The 20874-nt window shown below is 47.0% G+C and overlaps 1 protein-coding gene across 8 annotated transcripts; it reads left to right on the forward strand.

The window, feature by feature from the left end:
* The first annotated feature begins 554 nt into the window (after window positions 1-554).
* atp9b (ATPase phospholipid transporting 9B) lies at window positions 555-20457 on the forward strand. Of its 8 annotated transcripts, none has more exons than XM_023960010.2 (31): window positions 573-710; window positions 1736-1788; window positions 2542-2715; window positions 4238-4388; window positions 5150-5263; window positions 5349-5457; window positions 5942-6000; window positions 6365-6416; window positions 6798-6892; window positions 7301-7381; window positions 8282-8357; window positions 8842-8918; window positions 10780-10940; window positions 11054-11196; window positions 11770-11894; window positions 13316-13561; window positions 14173-14334; window positions 14459-14551; window positions 16187-16270; window positions 16353-16523; window positions 16786-16884; window positions 16965-17054; window positions 17178-17322; window positions 17394-17458; window positions 17579-17734; window positions 17827-17891; window positions 17978-18086; window positions 18161-18218; window positions 18943-19146; window positions 19246-19278; window positions 19842-20457. In XM_023960010.2, exons 2-31 carry the CDS (start codon window positions 1775-1777, stop codon window positions 19976-19978), a joined length of 3348 nt encoding a protein of 1115 aa, XP_023815778.1. In that variant the 5' UTR covers window positions 573-710; window positions 1736-1774; the 3' UTR covers window positions 19979-20457. The 8 variants fall into 8 exon arrangements, with proteins under 8 accessions (XP_023815774.1, XP_023815775.1, XP_023815776.1 ...); XM_078954756.1 differs by having other exon boundaries at window positions 11770-11882; XM_023960006.2 differs by lacking the exon at window positions 1736-1788 and having other exon boundaries at window positions 555-710.
* The last annotated feature ends 417 nt before the right edge of the window (window positions 20458-20874 follow it).

Here is a 20874-nt window from a genome sequence, read left to right on the forward strand (position 1 = left end):
ATGGGAAGGTATTCCGGGCACCTCTCACCAAAAGAGGCCCTGCCCTGAAGAAGACCAATAACGTATTGGAAAGACTAAAGCTCAATTGACCTCAGGGTGCCTTGATGTTTTCCTGGCAGAGGAAGTTTCTTTGGAGATGGAGGTCTAGGCACCTCTGGTTAGTCTACTGCTCCCATGACCCAACTTTGAATTACAGATGAATGTATAGGTTTATGGATTGAAAATTACAATTTGCATTGACAGATGTGACAGATAATCTTTACAGATAATCTTTAAATTCTTAAAAATTTTTTTTACAAAAGAACCCATTGTAAAAACCTAATTTAAAAATCTGTATTAAAACTTAAAAATTTATAAAACAAATAAAATAAACATTCATTATTTCCTATATGGATTGTTAAAAGGTTGTTATACTATACAAAAAGGCAAACTTTTGACTCAAGTTTACAAATGAGACTTCTTGGTAAAAAATATACTTCTGAAATTCAGCTGAAAAAACTTGATTTACTACCTTGAACCTGATAATTAATTAGATATTTTTTTAAAGTGCCAAAGTTCCGATTCTAGTGAACGCAACGCAAAGCTTCAGAGGTTTAACTGACGTCACGACGCGATCTTTGTTCGGCCAAGATGGCTGACGGCATCCCGTTAAATCCGATGCGGAAGAATTCGAAGAGGCTACCGTACTACTACTCCGCCGGACTGCCGAGGTATGAGCGGCCCTACGGGAGCGCGAGGGGCGCCGGCGTGCTGAGAAACAGCCGAGGGTCACAGCTCGGCTGTTTCCCGGGCTCCAGGAGCAATGTAGTGGCACTGGCATTGCACTGCTTTTAGCTTGCGTTGCTTCCTGACAGCTTTGTTTTTGTGTCCCCTCGACTGAGAACATAAACTCAGACATTTAAGATAACTGTTGCCTTTTAGAGTTCAATCATAGATGACCTCCAGCTCTCCCGTTGCTGGAAACCGCGAGTTTCAATCGTTTATCCTCCAGTTTTAGCCGCTCAGCTTCCGCTGTCATTTTTTATTTGGTCACGTGATGTTTCAGGCGTTTGATCACATGTTACGATATGGTGTAAATTTAGTCACGACCCGTTCTAAAAACAGTTGTTAACTTGGTCTGGAGTCACTCCTAACCATTATGAACTCCGTCAAAGACTATTTAAACCCATATTTGGCCCATCCAATCCCATTTAAAAACCAATTTAACCATTGTATCCCGGTTTAATCGTAGTCTGAACCCATCAAATCCTGTTTAATCGTAGTCTGAACTCATTAAAATCCGGTTTAATCTGAGGCTGAACCCATCAAATTCGAATTTATTCTCAGTCTGAACCCATTGAATCTGAACTTCATCTTGTTCTATTGAAACCTGGTTCAACCTCAAGTCTGAACCCATGAAATTCCTGTTTAATCTCAGTTTGAACCCATCTAATCTAATTGAATATTAGATTAAACCCATTGAAACCCAGTTTAATCTCAGTCAGAATCCATGTAATCTCAATTTTTTAACCCGCTCCAAACATAATTTATCCCAGTTTATACCTGGTCAGAACCTGTCTGAACCCTGTCTTAACCTGGTCAGAACCCAACTAAACCCATTTTTAATCAATCTAACCCTGTGTAAAAAATTTAGTCTGAACCCACCTGAACCTATTCTGAACCCAGTCTGAACATGTCTAAACCTAATCTTTGAACCGGTCTGCTCTCGTCACTCACCAGCGTGTTCACTTTTCAGACTGGACCAGGAAAAGCTCAGAAAGCTTCAGGCTGAGGGATGGACAGAACCAGGTACCAGAAGTCCACCTGTCAGCTGTGCTGGAAGATCACACACCTGTCAACACTGATGAGGAGTGAAATAGTGACAGAAAAGTGTCTATTGTTTGTTATGACATCTTGAAGTATTTGTATTATCCAGTGCAACCATAGCTTGTGACCAATAGGAAGCACTTTGCAGTTCCTGCATAGTCCAACAGTCTGTCATGATGGACCCCGGTGACATAATGGTGCTTTTTTCTGAAGAAAAAAAACTGGTGTAAATTTTGCTCGAATGGGTCTAAATATGTCTCGTTTACATTGAATTGTGTTTTTCTTAACTGCTGAATGTTTAGAAACAGACTCATCAGTTCCTTATTTCTATCTATTTTTAGTCAGATGAAGGGCAAAACATGTGGTTCTGGTGATGAGCTAAGATCTGGTTGCTGCTGGAGTTTTAGACAGTTCATCTCAGGGTTTACTTAAAAATCGGGCCAGAATCTTTTATGCTGTCGGTGCAGATGTGAAGGTTGATGGATGTGTAGTTACTGTGGTTGTGAAGATTTTTCATAGTCTCTGTTAGGATGCTGTTAGAAAACCTTCAGATTCAGACAGCTCTGCTTAAGAAGAGCAATGGCAATGAAGCAGAAACTGATGATGGCGTTCTGTCCTTCCTCCCACCCTGTCCCCCTGTCTGTGTTTGAGCTTTTCCTCTGGTCCCTTCCTCTGGCCTGGTGTGACATGTTCAAGAACTGCATCATTTCTGAGCCCTCTCCTCCTGTCTTCCAGATTCTCTGTAGAAGATGATTCATCCATCCTGGATGAGATGCCTCTGATGATGTCGGAGGAAGCCTTTGAGAACGAAGAAAGCGACTACCAGACGCTGCCGCGGGCCCGGCTGGCCCAGAGGCGACGGGGCCTGGGCTGGCTCCTGCTTGGGGCGTGGAAGCTGCTCTGTGGCAGGTATGCTGTCCCACTCTACTGAGGGGAATGCTCCTCCTCTCCCTCTCCTGAGGGGTGGGGGGGTGGGGGGGGGGGTTGGTGTTTGATCATGCATTGATTCCATGCGCGTTATAATGTCAGTAAGTTTGCTTTTTGACGATCGGTGTGGATTTCGAACGCACCAGCAGTTGTGCATGACGTGCAAACAGGGGGATGAGGGCGTGTGTTTTTTTGTCGAGTCCCTCGCTGCGCATCATCAGTCCAAAAAGACTTTCAGGTCAAACGGGACGGAGATGTGGGCCCGGATCCGTCTGACAGGTTCTGTCCTCTAAAGACGCTCGTCTGTTTGTTTACGGCAGAACAGCAGAGCTGAACATTTATGAACAAATGTTTGTCCTGCGTGTGATCCCACTGACGCACGCTCATGTATGAGCTGGGGTCGGGTGGCTGCAGCTGCATATTGATCCCCCCTCAGCCCCCCACTAATGAACAAATCGGATTTTTCACAGTTTGATGCTTTCCAGTAATTTTCTGTGTGCATAGTGTGGGATTATAAAACACAAATATTTCAAAGCGAATAAGCCGCCACTGTTCAAACGGCGTATTATTTGAAAAGCATTCATTTGCTCAAATAACGGCTCTTATGAATCTGGACTGGGCGCGCCCAGAGCCTGAGGGCGCTGCAGCCAACGCAAACCCACAGTCGGTGTTTGGTTTTACATTTTGCCAGCTTGCTTAAAAGGTGGAAAGGCCAAGTCGCCCAGCATGACGGTGTACACTGCTGCTGCAGGCAGCCCCCCAGGTGCCAGCTCCGGCACGCTCACACCAGATCGCTCTCATTGAAACGAAGCGCGCTCTGTTTGCTTTTGATGGCAGATAATGGAGATAAGCCCCCCACCACCTGTTTGCAGGTTCAAACAAAGTCACCCAGCTCGAAGGTGGATGTCGGAGTCCGTCTGTCCTCTGCTGGAACATTAACCCACAGTTTCAGATGATCCTGCGCAACCAACTACAAATGAGACTTAATGGTGAAGTGGATCTGAAGATTGCAAACATCTTCAAACTTTATTTGAACAGAATAGTTTTAATGGAAATTGGGAGGTCCAGGAGGACACTGCGACTTGTGTCCATTGAAAAATGAAGACACATTTGACCAGTTGGATGGAGCCCTTCATGTTGTGGACCAATCAATAGGACACCTTTTCTGTTAGATGCGTGCCTCCTTTGTAGACATGGATCATTTTAAGTAATTTGTTGCAGTAAAATGGAAACTATGCATTAGTAGTTTTTCTTTCTGTTTGTTTTCTGTTTCTCATTGTGTGCATATCATTTCCTAATGAGGTGTGCTTAGTGTGGCTGATTGGCACAACTATTGTCAAGCGCCAAAACTAGGACCGGGTTTACTGTACTTTTCCATCCATTCAGTTCAGCATTTTCATGGTGAACTCCACCTGAGCTTCAGGCTCATATCTGAAATCACCCCAGAAGACGTGGTGTTTACCGACTTGATATCACCACAAAGCCTCTCTGTCTCCTTCCGCAGCTGCTGCGACTGTCTGCTTCGTCTGTGTCGGAGGAGGAAGGAGCTGAAGGCCCGCACCGTGTGGCTCGGCTGCCCGGAGAAATGCGAAGAGAAGTACTCCAAGAACATCATCAAAAACCAGAAGTATAACATCCTCACCTTCGTGCCTGGGGTGAGTTGCACCTTTTTTTAGAAATCTGGTGTCTCATCTCTTGCTAGAGCCTCTAATTGTCCTTAAGCTGCACATCATCAACCCCCCACCACCATGCTTTACAGTGTGTGTTTTGTATGCAGGATTTGCTCGAGGCTGGCTGAAACCCCAAATTAGGTCACTGTGATAACTCACCAGCTGATTGTTTGAAAGCATCACAGGTTTTTAAGAAAATGTTCAAACCAAATGACTTCATTAAACTCATTCAAATATGAATGTTGGCCAGTTTCCTGTAAATAAAAAAAAAGTTCAATTTCACAAAAGAACCAGATAAGAAAGGAGGACTTGGACTCGGTGAAGCTGGACTCATGCAGGTCTGTGCAGATCCATCTGAGGAGCTTATTAAAGTGTGGACAACTGCGTGATTAAAAAGGCTGCCTTTGGCTCGCGCCATTAAATGTCAACTGTCTGTTGGACATGTAGATATTCTAACCAAAACCCTACGTTTCTCTCTGTTCTTCTTGAATTATTAAGGACACTCAAATTGAGTCTAGCTGGATGCATTTCCCTTAAAGGTCAACGGGTTCATTAGCTCCAGAGCATCAGGCATTGATCCCAGCACCTGTGACTGTCTGTGACAGGACGCCACGCTCCCAACATTACGCGCATCACTCACAGCGTGACCTTAGAGGACTGAAGTCCATCTTTTAACAGGACTGGAGCGTCTAGTTCTGCATGTTTCTGATCATTCTCAAGTTCCTTCCATCGTTTTGTCTTCTCAGGTCCTCTATCAACAGTTCAAGTTCTTCCTCAACCTCTACTTCCTGGTGGTGGCCTGCTCCCAATTTGTACCATCACTGAAAATAGGATATTTGTACACATACTGGGCCCCTCTGGTAAATAACACCCCCACCCCACCATTCACTCTCAAATGTGATGACGAGGTTTAAGGAGAATTAAAGCTTTGTTTTTGCCTCTTAGGGTTTTGTGCTGGCCGTTACTATGGTGAGGGAGGCGGTGGACGAGGTGCGGCGCTGTCGGCGGGACACAGACATGAACTCTCAGCTGTACAGCAAGTTGACCGTAAGAGGTCAGAGATCTTCTTCTGTGTCGTTTCATAGCGTCTGAAAGGGGATTTCTGTTCAAATGTGGATTTAGTCTTTGACCTCACAAAACCCCAAAATGCCGCAGCTTAGAGGAGAGATAAAAGTCCATGCAGTGAATGTGGATAACCAAGAGCAAATGAAGAGCTGCAAGATGATCAGGTCATGAAAATGCTGCAGCAGTTGCCATGCTCCATCCCGTGAGCACACAGTTAGTTTTCCCCTAAACTTGGGGTCCCTTGTCACCCTGGGGTGGGGTCCACTTCCTCAGCGATAAACAGTAAGTGAAGCTCGGCCCTGAGTATTGGACCCTGAAAAGCTCTAGAACACGGAGATCTTAAGCTGCAAAACTCAGAAGCAGCTCATGTTTGTGAGGAGAACTGAATCACCTCTGAGGAAGTTTGATTTTATTTGATTGAAATATATCTGAACGGATGCTCATATTTGATTTCACACACCCCTCTCTTCCAGGTAAAATTCAGGTGAAAAGTTCAGACATACAAGTTGGAGACCTGATTATTGTTGAAAAGGTAAGTTTTAAGATTTTTAATCAGTTCATATTATCTGTAATTGATGAAGCAGGTGAAGAATCTATATTTGTTTCCGCCTCCTGTTGGCTGAATGATGGATTTGTCCCTAATGGACAAAACGGGGGGGTTCAGATTTCCTCTGTTGCCTCTGTTCTCCCTTTAAACACTTTTTAAAAAATGTCATCTATTTAGAAATGTTTTGCATAAAAACAGTTGAAATGGGGAAAATGTTCTAACCTCTCGAATTTACTGCCTAAAAATCGTGATTAGAATGCAGCAGGAATATTGAGAAAATGTGGTATCGTATCTGAATATCTGCCCCCCAAAATGAGGTTTTCGTTCTGTGGTATTCCTGTTTTTGCAGAACCAGAGGATTCCTGCAGACATGGTTTTCCTGAGAACGTCTGAGAAGACAGGTGGGCATCTGGATTGGGGGGGCGGGCTGGAATGGTTCTGAGGCTAAAACAACGTCCGTGCTCCAGCAGTGCAGGGTTTAACGCTCAAATCTGACTGCTGGAGTGACGGCGCATCAAAGATCCGCACCGTTTCCATTTGGATCTGTTGGCGGAGCTGACGCACCTAATTGGCTGAATGTTGCAACAGGAAGTGAGCATCTGCAGGAGACCTTGTTTTACCCTAAAGCTGGTTTTCTTCTGATCAATTTCCTCCTGCTAAAACATGATCACACAGAGGCAGACTTTTTGTCTGCTGGGGATTCTGGAGAAATTTTTGCTTGGTGTGGTGTGGAACCCTTCAGGCTGGTCCTGATGGAGCTGATGACCTACTCTTTTTTTCAGGTGCCTGCTTCATTCGAACAGATCAGCTGGATGGGGAAACTGACTGGAAGCTGAAGGTGGCCGTTGGCTGCACACAGCGCCTACCGGCGGTGGGGGTACGGAGACCTAACTCGCCTCCTGCACATGTCATCACTTACAGCACAGGTGTCAAACTCCAGGCCTCAAGGGCCAGTGTCCTGCATGTTTTCTAGCCAACCTGCCATTGAAGATCCTTATTGGCTAAACACACCTGATCCAGTTCATCAACAGCAGATGAGGCAGGATTTCTAAAAAAAAACAGCAGGAGGTCGGCCCTCGAGGCCTGGAGTTTGACACCCCTGACTTAGAGGAACCACCTGACCTTCAGTGAAACATCCTGACCAATCACAGCATTTTATGACACAGCAAAAGTGGGGGGAATACAGGACATCCATGGGGGGCTGATTACTTTTGTAACTCTGAGTACTTGTGATGTTGGCATTTGAGGAGGGAGAACCTGAACTCTGTCTGTTTCTCCTGCTCAGGACCTGTTCTCCATCAAAGCTTTTGTCTTTGCCCAGAAGCCTCAGCTGGACATTCACAGCTTCGAGGGGAACTTCACGCGGGTACGCTTCATTACAGCTTTATCTCCTGGTTTAGCTCCTTCTGGTGGTGGCGGGGGGACACATGAGGGTGACACAGCTTTGTGATGACGGGGTTTGTGTGCGCTTCTTCTTCGTTCCTCTAATGTCACAAACAGGTTCTCCATCCTGCTGCTGCCCCCCCCCCCCCCCCCCCCTTTTATTAACAGCAGATTAGTCCAGCCCCCGTAGGGAGGGAAGCTCCAGTACAAAGGGGGGCTTTGTGGGCCGTCTTCACTCTTGGCCACACACCAGGCGAGCGTTTCCTGCGCTGATTCATGGCGCACAGCCTCCTTTAGCAGGAGAAGAAACCAGGTTCCCACAGATCTGCAGCAGCAGACTCTCCCATTTATTAAAGCAGGGGGGTGTCATGGTCCGACCCAGTTTGAAGCCTACGGTGGAGCAGTTTCACTTTTCTTATTCATCACATTAGACAGCAACCTGGCAACCAACTGGACACTGCCCTCTAAGTCCAGATGATTTTTGTGTAGTCTCTGGACAATTATAACATTTGTAAACTGTTTTAAAAAAGGAACAATTTATTATACCAACATGATCAATAGTTATATTATACTTTGAAAATGTGCAGAATTCTTAACCCAGCAGTTAAAAATGTTTGCTCAAACAGAACAGGGTTAGGGTTGGAGGTGATGCTGCAAATATCAGTATGGTTTTAGGACACAAAGTTTTGGGAGATTGGAACAAAAAAAACCCAAATGTAAATAACAGAACTATGTATTTATGAGAAAGTGTGTGTTTTAATTGTGAACTAGGCTTGTATTGAAACCAGAAAAAAAACAGTTTTTGTTTGAGCATGATGTCATCATGACGTCAGTTAACACGTGCTGAAGTTAAATCTAAATGTTCTGGTCTGTGATCCTGCAGGAGGACTCGGACCCTCAGATCCAAGAGAGCCTCAGCATCGAGAACACCCTGTGGGCCAGCACGGTTGTGGCATCTGGTGAGAGAAGAAGTCCTTTCTGTTTAGCTGGAATTTCACTGGTGTGTTCATCAGATGCTTCAGAACTCTCCCCCCAATAATTGTGCTGATAATCCCCTGGTATCGCTGCTTTTGGGGAGGCCTGTGGGCCGGGTCTCCAAAATGAGCTCATGCTAATCCTGAGGTCCTCGCTGCATTTATCACTGTGTGGTGATTTTGGAGTTAGACCTTAAGAAAAGGCTTCATCTTCTTCCTACTTTTCCCTTGGTGCCTGTTTGAGGGTTTGTCGATTTCTCTTCAGCTGTAATCATGCCTTTGGCCTCCATTAGGATCATTTGATATTAATGACTCATCGGTCTTCTGTAATGAGGCGTCTGTAATGAACCTGGAGGATAAAGGAAGGATCGATCGGCCCTCGTGAGCGTCCAGAGGAGCTCAGGTGTCATAGCTGCTGGCAGCTCGGCCTCGCTGCAGCCTTAACCTTCTTTGTGTCGGTCTCTGGCAGGAACAGTGATCGGGGTGGTGATCTACACGGGGAAGGAGACCCGCAGCGTCCTCAACACCTCCTCCGCCAAGAACAAGGTGAGCACCTTCCCATGTCCAAGGGTAATTAGGATCTCTTCCAAAGACGTGCACCCGTAACAGATCCACACCTGTAAGCAGTCTGGAAGGGGGCGAGGTTACTGCTGTCACTCTGCACTTTCAACAATAGTCTTTGCCTTTAAGAGCTCCACAGATGAAAGTAATTCAATTTTGTAGGAGGTTCCTACAACGCCATAAACGCCACCAAACCAGGTGACTGATGAGAATTGGGTCTCTGTTGTCAGAGCAGACAGACTTTAACGAGACTGTTAAAAAGAGAGGTGTGTGCTGGTATCACACACACACACACACACACACACACACACACTAACCCGTGACTCGGCATTACTCTGAGGAACTGAACGGTGTTTGCTCTCTTAAGATCACTGTCTTCTCATTTTCTTGACTTTCTCCAGTTTCCCGAGTTGAAGCATCTACCTTCACACACCCCCACCTCTGACTAGAGTCTGGATCTTGTTGAGTCTGGACTGAATACATATTCATGTGGGGGCTCCGGCTCTTGGTCAGGTTTCTCACGTGTCGGGGCCGGAGCGGCTCATCCAGCCGTCCCTTTGACTTTAATGGCCTGCAGAACAAAGGAGTAAAAAAAAATGCACTTTTATTCACCGATAGCATCTTTTTCTTGAGGTAATTGAGTCACCCCCCTCGCCCCCACCTCTCCTGACTGAATAAATAATGACTTCATCTGATCCGCTGCAAGGCCCACAAAATGTGGAGCGGCTATTGTCTGGGTGGGGTGGGCAGGGGGCGTCTCTCCTTTTCATGCGTGCTCCGTTTTATTTGTCTTAATTTTTCTTCATTTTAACCTGCCAAACCCACCATTTTTCTCAATTGCTCAACCATGAAGCTTGCAGCGGTGTTTGCAGTGGTACATGCCCCCCCCCCACTCATCCCCCCCAGCTTTCCCTTTCTGCTACTGGGAGTTTAACAGAGATGGATAAATCAGTCTCACTGGTCCCCGAGCTTGCCCAGTCCTCAGGGAAGTGCTTTTGGCAGTGTGTGTGCTTGTGTGTGTGTGTGGGGTTTAGCCAGTGAAGGAATTTTTTTTCAGCTCTTTATTTATGTCTGCCCCCTTCCTTCTTTTTAGAGCAGCTCCTTTATTTAAGGGAGGGGGGCATGTGATGTGCTGTTTTGTAAGCGTGGTGCATCACATGAAAGCCTCTGTGTTGGAGGGGCTTCTTTATCTGACATCTTTTTTTCCCACATGCTCTATTGGCAGACAGAAGCACTTGAAAATTAAAAGACAAATCTGACCCCTCCCACCCCTGTTTGGCCTGCAACTCCTCTCAGTTTTTTTTTACAGTGATGTTGTTTGTGCTTCAGGTGATAGACGGTGAGGAGCACTGGCTATATAAGAGAACTGGACTGAGTGGGACGTCACTTCCGGTTCCAACCAAATGAAGACATCCTGTGGTTGAACACAATACAAACCCAGATCACCATTTTTGGCGATACAAATGTAGTCATGTTGGGACGGGGAATAGTCAGTAAACGTTAAAAAAGAAACGTGTCCGAAAATTTTGGTCAAGAAGATCCTGCAGGGTTTGGTGGCAGCAGCTCCTGCAGGACGGACAGGGAGGCAGGGTAAAAATGCCCCCCCCTCTAAATACTGCTGTTTTATTATCTGACCATCATGTTTTCTTGCTGCTTCTGCCCACCAAAAGTGTTATGAAAGCTGTGTGACTGCTTTGTTATGAGTTGCCATGGCAATAGGACGTGATGCTGTGAGACACATTGGAGCTGATGTTTTTATTCTTTTGAAATCCTTGAGTCTCGTGTGAGCAGTGTGATGCGGGAAGAGGAAGACGCATCTCTGACCTTTGACCTCTTGTCTCTGCAGGTCGGCCTTCTGGACCTAGAGCTGAACCGCCTCACCAAAGCCCTGTTCTTGGCCCAGGTGGTTCTCTCCATCGTCATGGTTGCGCTGCAAGGATTTGTGGGTCCTTGGTTCAGAAACCTCTTCCGATTTGTGGTGCTGTTTTCCTACATCATCCCCATCAGGTACTGTGTGGATCTGAAAGACCCAATAGTGTGGTTCTGGTCACACCCCTGTAGAAGAGACCCCGATCCGGTTCCTCTCCTTCCCCTCTAAACACGACCTGCTGTCTGTGTAGTTTGCGGGTCAACTTGGACATGGGGAAGTCTGCGTACGGCTGGATGATCATGAAAGACGAGAGCATCCCTGGTACTGTGGTCAGAACCAGCACCATCCCAGAGGAACTGGGCCGACTGGTCTACCTGCTGACAGACAAAACTGGTATGCTGACACGCTGCAGTTCCTGTTTTAAACTGTCCAGCTTCTCAGTAATGTTTGTTTTATAGTTTATTTGAAATGCATACAAAAAAAACTTTCAGCTGAACTGAGATCCACGTGAGGTTATCTGACACGAGTCCAGCTGAGGTCCACCTGTCCCACAAAGTCCCTGCCCAGCTGCTGCACATCTGCAGTGGAAGCATTGCAGCGGAGATGAGGCATCGGTGTCTGTGATGTGTTCCCCTCAGAGCCTCTCTGAGCTCCTTAACTCCTGATATTCGGACGGAGAAGCAACCCTCTGGTGGTAGAAGAACCGGTTCATCATTCTAATGATCAGCTACACTGATCAGTCAGATCTTGAACACTGATGAATTCTAGGAGTGACCTTTTTAGTCCGATTTTACCTAGATGTGTTTAAGGGGTCTGAATCTGTTGCAGCCCCAGGAAGCCCCATCAGCTGATCACACCTCTGCTGGGGCTTCCTGTTGCCGAGGCGTTTGGATCATCTGCAGAGCTTTGATAGGGCCTGTGTGGCAGACACCAGACCTGTAATGTCTCACCTGGTCTAAACTGCAGGGACTCTGACACAAAATGAGATGGTGTTCAAGCGGCTGCACTTGGGAACGGTGTCGTACGGGGCGGACACCATGGATGAGATCCAGAGCCACATCGTGCGGTCTTACGGACAGGTGAGTGCCCAGGTGAGCCTGAGCTTTAAAGACGTACTCAGAACACCTTTTGATCTATTTTAAAAGTGTTTCCAGTGGTCTTTTAGTTATGATAATGTCATTTATAGCTAAATTAAGTCATTTTCTATAACAGTTTCTGTTGCACGGCAGTGGTTGATTAGAAATTCACCTCTGAGTTGCAGGTTGGGGCGTTGGTGCAAATCAACCCCACTACCTCTTCCCCTCCCCGTTGCTGAGAGCTGGAAGCTTAATTTTCTTTACATCATCAGAAAAATGCTACAAGAACATGTTAAAAACGCCCAAAACACGATTTTCATTGAATTGGGTGTTTAAACTCAGAGAAACTAGTTTATTCCTAGTTTCTGTGAACAGTTTAAGGCTCCAGAAAAGTTGAGTGTCGAAAGTTGATTAACACCTTTGCCCTTGTGAGCAGATGCAATAAATTACAAAAACAATACAATATTTTGCCCGTCCATCTCATTTTTTAAAACCATTTTTATATTAAGCTAAAGACTTCCAGGAAATAAGCCCATACTGCTCATTCATCATGCAGGGCCCCTCAGAGACTCCTCTTCCTCCTCCTTGGAGCTGCAGTCTGACAGAATGACATTGTTTGCTGTTGGCCCGCTCCAGAGCAGCTGCTGGGACCGGGACCATCTGTCCCGCATCCTCCTGTCACATCTCCGCTAATGAAACACAGCCGAGTGGTCACTGGGCTGCTACAGCAGCTACAGAAAACGCATCCAGAACACACAGAAGTACAGCTTTATGCAGTGAAATGTCCCAAACTGACACTTTTATCCTTGGAAGAACACAAAACGGTCTCATCTTTTAGCCACATTTTTTTAAGCTGTTTTCATGGGGGGCCTCCAGCTTGAATCTGAAGAAGCAAGAATCCTGTGTGTAGCACACAAATGGCTGCTGGGTAAAATGTTTTGGCTATTTTATGTATAGTAATCTTGCAGGACTTGCAGGAGTTGCTGCTTTTCTCCCTTAGACTGTGTGAGAGAGAAAGCCAAACCAAAAGGGGCAGGGGTGTATGAAAGACACTTTAGACTGTTCAGGTGGAAAGTTCTGTGTTGGGTGTTGTCATGGTAGTGGCTCCACCATCAGTTCACCTGGATAAACAGTTCAGTTTGAGGGACAGCTGACTTTAATGGTATTTAGACAGAAGCTGCTTCCTGCTGGCAGCATCTGGTTTACATCTGAGTCACTCCAGGTCGGCGCAGTCAGCTAACTTCCTACTTTATCCACATACTGGATAGTTAATGACTGGTGAGAGTCCTCCACTTTAGGGCAGTGTGGCGCCCCCGATTGCATGCTGCCAGTCTGATTAGTGCTGGTGAAAGACTGAAGCAAGTCTGGTGCATTCAGAAGGTCATATCCTTTGGGATCTCCATAACCTAACCTGCACTCACTTGTTGTTGCCCAAGGTGACCCATCAAGCAAGTTCCTCTACAACAGGCGGCACCACACCGTCAGGGAAGAGCCAGACAGCGGGCCCCAGAGTCCGTAAGAGTGTCAGCAGCCGCATCCACGAAGCTGTGAAGGCCATCGCCTTGTGCCACAACGTGACTCCTGTGTACGAGTCGCACGGGAACGGGGAGACGGAGTCCGCAGAGGCCGACCAGGACTTCACTGATGACAACCGCACCTACCAGGCCTCCAGTCCAGATGAGGTAAAGCAGACGTTTGCAGTCCAAGGTTTCTGACAGGAAACAGCTGGAAATGTTCAATCTCTAGTAAATTGTTTCTTTGTTTTTTTTTTACCATACTTAAATGTTGCAAATTAATTTCAATTCTTGAGTTTTGAGGTTCAAACCTACCATTACCATTAAAGTCAGCTTGTCGGATCAGTCCACTCTGCTCTGAGTACGCCATCTTTTTTCTTTCTGCAAAACGGATATAACAGCTGCATTTATACTATCAATGAAGTCCCCTGTTCTCAGTAAACATAAGCAGATCTTTTGATAAAGTGTGTGCAGGGGTGGGGGCTGAGGTATTAACAGGAAGTCCCAGTTTGTAAGTCACTGTGAGTTGTTTTAAGGTCAGCTGAGTCCTCTCTGGTGATAGGGTCAGTTCCTGGAAGGAGGTGGTGGGGGGGGTCTTATGTGTAGCTGAATCATGGTGTATGAAAAAGATGGGATGTATGAAAAAGTTTCTGGGAGGAGACGCCTCCCTTTTTGGTATGAAGTAGATGTATACAGGATGTTTTCCCTTTTTTTTTCTTATAACCTGATTGGGGTTGGAGATTACAGTGCTCACGGAGGTCCGCTTTGTGCTTTCTCAGGTGGCGCTGGTCCGGTGGACAGAGAGCGTCGGCCTGACTCTGGTCAACAGAGACCTGACCTCCCTCCAGCTGAAGACTCCATCTGGACAGATCCTCTCCTTTCACATCCTGCAGATCTTCCCCTTCACCTCAGAGAGCAAAAGGATGGGCATCATTGTCCGGGTGAGAACCTCGTTGTGTGTGTTAGTCCTTCAGTGGACAAAGAAAGAAGGCTGCTCTGCCGGAGCGCCTGTGTGACCCACCCCTGAGAAGTGTAAACCACTGATCTGAGCCTTCTTTGCTGTAGGAGGAGTCCACAGGAGAAATCACTTTCTACATGAAAGGGGCTGACGTTGCCATGGCGAGCATCGTTCAGTACAATGACTGGCTGGAAGAGGAGGTAAAAACTCTTTACTTCAGCAGAACCTGCAGATGTTGTTAAAGTCATTCCAGGCTTCAATGTCTCAGAGAGTTTGGTGCCACTAAAATTTAAACAAAACTTGCTTTCAAATTTGGTTTCTTTGGTTGCAAAATTTTCGTTGGCATTTGCAACCTTTGTAAATCCATTTAATATTGTTCCATTTTCACACCTCACTCTCACTTGTTCAATCTCATCTATTTGTTTTCTCAAGCCTGAGAAATGTGCTACAAAACCAGCCAATCGCAGACGAGCAGCTTCATGCTGATTGGTTCCGTCTAATCAGATCAGATCGTCTTGCTACGTGCCAAAACGACAGTTGGGAAGAAATTTAAGAGAAAATCGTTTTTTCCCCTTGACTGTACATGAGAAATGGACCAAGTAAGGGTGACATCACCCATACAAAATGGCTTACATCAGCTTCCAAATGAAGTCAGGTCAGTCGCCATTTTTTCGTTATACGGACGCCACCATGTTGGAGGCAGATGTCATCAGTATAGAGTGATTGGTTCGATTCAGTCTGAGTCCACATTTCTATGGCAACCAACTTCGCCAATCAGGAGTGAGCTTGTTGGAAGTTCACGCCCCTACCTCTGAAAGCGGGCAACACGGAATCTGTTAAATGTTTTAAATGTTGGATGTGGGGTTCAGCAGACACCACTTACTTTTATTGAGGCATCTGACTGGTCAGTTTATAACTTGAACAACTTGCATTAAAGAAAAAATATGATTAAAAATTAGAATTGGCTAGAAAATGTTTAATAAAGGTAGCAGAGCATGAATGGTTATTCTGACCAATAGAATGACTGAGTAAAGCTGTTTATTTCTCAATAGAAGTCTTTGGGATTTTGGCTTCTTGGAACCATTGGGTACTTCCTCTTTGGAACGTGAGGAAGGAGGGGTCACTCGGTCCAGTTTTCATGCAGTCAATGGTTTTTTCAAACTGTAACAGACATAAATTGCTTTTCCTTTATCACCTTCTACATTGCTGCTCCACCCCTATGAGTGGGTCCTCAGATTACACTGAGTTGATGTGGAAGCCCCCTTCAGGACCGTCCCACATGATGAAGGGGGTCACTGCTATCGTGGTCTGGGTGTTTTGAGCCTATTCTGGACGCAGATCATGAAGTTTTCTCTCTGCATCTGGACTTCATGTCCTCCAAAGGGCTTCAGTGATGCGGCGTCATGTTGGGATCATCCACAGCTTCATATCTTCACATCATCGTATTGGCATTATTGAGTTATTTGGCACCGGGAGGGGGGGGCTTTTGATTTAATTAGTGACCCAGATAGAGCTGAAGTAATTAGTCTGTCATATTCCTGACCCATGGAGCAATGTGGGATCTGACACTGTCTCTGTATGTCAATAACCAATCAACAAGGCCGATTAGAGCCATCGGTGTTTCATATCAGAAATGAAGCGTCTGCGTCCTCTGAACGTCATGGGGGGGTTGTTATTCTGCATTGATTGATTTAGTTGCTGTTAATGACGGCTGTCTGCCAGACACAGGAGGCTGCCTGCTCTGCGTTTGTGTTCATGCGTTAGGATTTCATACGTAGAAATAAAGCCAAGAGCTGTTGGAGGATCTCACCTGTCACCTCTCTGCTCTCTGTCAGTGTGGGAACATGGCCAGGGAGGGCCTGAGAACTCTAGTGGTGGCCAAGAAGTCTCTGTCTGAGGAGCAGTATCAGGACTTTGAGGTGTGGACGGTCAATCACAAACCTGTGTGAAGAAATTCCCAACATTCAGTTCAGCTCTGAGCGCATGTCCTCCTCTGTGCAGAGCCGCTACAGTCAGGCCAAGCTGAGCCTCCACGACCGCGCGCTGAAGGTGGCAGCGGTGGTGGAGAGTCTGGAGAGGGAGATGGAGCTTCTGTGTCTGACTGGAGTGGAGGACCAGCTGCAGGCGGACGTGAGGCCCACTCTGGAGCTGCTGAGGAACGCCGGCATCAAGGTGTGTGTGTGGGGGGACACAGAGCTACTTTATTAAAAGTAGTCATCAAACTTTGATAACTGCACACAGAGATTCTAGTCCCCATGGTCATCAGCACATCTGAAATACCTTGAGTTTATCTTCTTGGAAGAACGCGAACAGAGAGCTCAGGATGACCAGTTGGTCTAACCTGGGTGGGCAGTTAGCCCCGGTGCTGGGACTATAAAAGGCCCCATACTGCAAAGCATCTTGCTTCTCTACAGCTTTCTCTTCATTTCCTCAGATCTGGATGCTGACAGGAGACAAGCTGGAAACAGCGACATGCATCGCCAAAAGCTCCCATTTGGTGTCCAGGAGCCAGGACATCCACGTCTTCAGATCGGTAAGCCCCCCCCAGCCCCCATTCTTTAAGCGTTTTCATCTACTTGGTGTTGCTAGTTGACCTGTTGCTGACTTGTACAGGTGTCAAACCGAGGGGAGGCCCACCTGGAGCTCAATGCCTTCAGGAGGAAGCATGACTGTGCTCTGGTCATCTCTGGAGACTCCTTGGAGGTACAGAAATGCACCCCCCCCCCCTGACTGAGGGGCGCTGCATAGCAAAAACAGTTCAGAGAGGCATCTGCAAAGATCAATAAAAAATATCTGAGGTCGTTCCTAAAGACAATACTTTATCAGGTGTGCCTGCGGTATTACGAGCACGAGTTCGTGGAGTTGGCCTGTCAGTGTCCGGCGGTGGTCTGCTGCCGCTGCTCCCCCACGCAGAAGGCCCAGATCGTCACGCTGCTGCAGCAGCACACGGCCAACAGAACCTGCGCCATTGGTGAGACGGCCGATCCGGGGGGAGTCTGCGCCTTAAACGCGCCTCTCTAAAATGCTCCTCTCTGGTCACAGGCGACGGCGGAAACGATGTCAGCATGATCCAGGCGGCCGACTGCGGCATCGGCATCGAAGGAAAGGTAGGTAGACGATTCGTGTGCAGCTTTTAAGGTAAAAAGGCTGGATGGACGAAACTGGTGACTTATCTTGGCGGGGTTAAAACTCCTCCGGTTGTCCTTCAGCTGCTGCTTATTTTGCAGGAGGGGAAGCAGGCGTCCCTGGCTGCAGACTTCTCCATCACACAGTTCAGACATGTGGGCCGCCTCCTCATGGTTCACGGCAGGAACAGCTACAAGCGCTCAGCGGCGCTCGGCCAGTTCGTCATGCACAGAGGGATGATCATCTCCACCATGCAGGTGAAGTCCTCAGGCTCTTCCAGGGTGGTGGTTTCCTCCAAAACCTTTCTGATTGGACTCTTATTATTCGTATTATTATTTTTCTTCTCCAGGCAGTCTTCTCCTCTGTTTTCTACTTCGCCTCTGTGCCTCTGTACCAGGGCTTCCTCATGGTTGGGTACGTTTGTGTTTCAGTTTGTTGGATGTTTCCCCCCTCTGAGGAATGTCAGAAAGGCTGACGGTTTCTCTGGAATTTATCTGCAGGTACGCCACCATCTTCACCATGTTCCCCGTCTTCTCCTTGGTTTTGGATCAAGACGTGAAACCGGAGATGGCTCTGCTTTACCCGGAGCTTTACAAAGACCTGACCAAGGTGCTGCTACAGCACCACCACCTAACCCACCTTTATTTACTTCAGACCGACAGCTAAAGTTCTGTATCCCTCAGGGCCGGTCGCTGTCCTTCAAGACTTTCCTCATCTGGGTCTTGATCAGCATCTATCAAGGTCTGTATGAGATGACCCCCCCACACACACACACACACAAATGCACACACCTCCACCTTTCAGCTCAGTCTGTTTCTCAGTATCTTGGGTTTCCAGCTTCGCCCTCGTTCACATGCGGCCTTTTGTTTGGCAGTAAATGGATATTTGTATAAGTGCTGATCTGTGCTGCTGCTGGAGCGTGACCCCCCCCCCCCCCCCCCCCACAACCACAACAGCCATGAAAAAGCTGCTTAAAGACGCACCGAAGCAGGAACAGCTGGAATGCTGTTTATGAACTCCTCTGTGACCCGCTATGCGCCGCTGAGCTCAGTCCAGTTATGATAAAACAGCGATAGGGATACCGACGGCGCCCGGACATGAGTGTCACCCTGACGTGAGGCGCCCCTCCCTGACTCGCCTGCGCCAGATTTCCAGAAAAGCCTGAAGGGATTTTAAATAGACTGGGCTGAATTGTAGAAGTTCCTGGAGAACTTTCTGTCCCTTTTTTAGCTGCAACCACACCATTATTCCTCCACCTCCATGCATCACAGCGCTGTCATGCTGATCAATCCTCTCCTCTGTGGTTAGATGTTTGGTCTGATCTCCATGTTTCCATATGAGAAATAAAGCATAATCTGATTTTTGTGAATCTACATGGAAACTGCTCCTTGAAAAGTCCTGGAAAGTTTTGAAACATTGTTTGACTGACTTTTAAATTGTTCAACCTTGTGTTTGGCGCCCCCAGGTGGCATTTTGATGTACGGCGCGCTGCTGCTGTTTGAGTCGGAGTTTGTGCACGTGGTGGCCATCTCCTTCACGGCACTCATCCTGACCGAGCTCCTGATGGTGGCGCTGACGGTGCGCACGTGGCACTGGCTTATGGTGGTGGCCGAGCTCTTTAGCTTGGCCTGCTACCTCGCCTCGCTCGCCTTCCTCAGCGAGTACTTCGGTGGGTCTCCATCCTCTTTCCAAAAGAGGTTTCTTCTGAACTTCTTTCCCTAAAGGTTGCCTATGTTTATGTTTCCTCTGCTTCTGTGTGCTGCTGCAGGCACAGGCAGGTTGTCCGCCAAAACTTTGCTTGGTAGGTTCATGGCGTTTTATCTCCTCATCACAGGTCGACAGATGACATTCCTGGGTTTTTCAGTTTGGAAGAATGAGTTTTGGATTTAAACAAACCTTTATTTAAATTTTTAAAAATGCACACATGTGCATCCGGAAAGATGAGCTAAAAAGTTTAGGGAAAGCATCATTCATCGCCATGGAGACTGTTCAAACTGAAAGAACTTGTACCGCCATCTAGTGTTGGTTGGTGTAAAATGCAATGCGCCTTTATAAAGGAGCTGGTCCACAGACAGACGTTTCCGGGAGGTTTGGTTTTGGTATGGTCCAGGTTTAGGTTTGGCCTGATCCAGACCAAACCTGATGAAGTGCAGAGGAAGGGGTATCAGCATTTTCCGGGACTGTCCGAGAGGGGGAGGAGCCTTAGATAAATGCTGATTTGATGTTAACATGACGCATGATCACGCTTATCCTCTTCATTTCCGCTCCGTACACACTTCTGCATGGTTCCTCTGTGCCCCCCCCCTAGCCCCACCAATCACAGCCCCCTCTGCAGCAGTCTGACTGTTTTTGATGTTCCTCCAGATCGCTCCTACATCACCACCTGGCCTTTCCTGTGGAAGGTGTCTGCCATCACACTTGTCAGCTGTCTTCCTCTCTACATCATCAAATACCTAAAGCGCAAGTTCTCGCCCCCCAGCTACTCCAAGCTGTCCTCCTGATACAGGCGGGGGTCGCTAACGGACGGGCCACCGACCAGTCGGATTTTACTTGAAGCACAGGAGCAGCTTTTAAAAAATGTTTCATCAAACAGTTTTATAGAGGTCAGGTTTTTATATGGGCTGAGTTTTTACTTTTTTTATCGGGTTTGTGTAAATGAAAGTTCATCACAATCCTGAACCCCCCCCCCCCCCCCCCCCCAGTGGCTGCTGTTAGGGCTGAGACTCTTGGCGATCAAACTCCTGAAGGAGGAATGAGTTTTATCATTCCCTCCACCTCTGATCAGCACATCATCTTCTGGATGTGGAGCAGGTCTGCTGCTCGTTTTTTTGATCATTCCTTGTTTTCTGAACTCCAACGGCGCCTTTGCTGTGAAGGAAGCAGCAGAGCGACGCCACAGACTGCACTTGAAGTTCTCCATCTGTGTTCTGCTGTTTATGTCTGTCAAAAAATCTGTGGTAATAAAAAAAAAAACAAAGAAGGCTGAGGATCTTCTTCTGAGATGCTTTTTTTGAGTGAACTTCATCATTTGGCTGCTACAGAGAGACAAAATCGCACTAAGACGGACCCGAGCACCTCAATTCTGGATCAGAGCAGATCCACAAACCTCTGCAGTGAAGGTCCATCTCCTCCTCACGGCTATGGACATCAAGTTTAATCATTAAAGATGCAGGTGTTAGGATCAAATACTATCCAAAACACATGCTAAGACTCCATAGTACATCCCAGCATGCTGTTGCAGAAGCTCTCTGAACTTGGTTCTGTCATGACTTTCACAAACTAAGGAGGACTTCTGGATTTATTCAGACAGAGATACTATTGAGTTTCACCTTTTGAGGAGAAATGTGAGGGTTTTTTTTGTCCTTGTGAGGATTAGTCCTGATCAGATGAAGCGGCA

This window comes from Oryzias latipes, chromosome 11 (assembly GCF_053564925.1).
Source record: "Oryzias latipes strain Hd-rR chromosome 11, Olatipes_Hd-rR_3.1".
NCBI lineage: Eukaryota > Metazoa > Chordata > Actinopteri > Beloniformes > Adrianichthyidae > Oryzias > Oryzias latipes.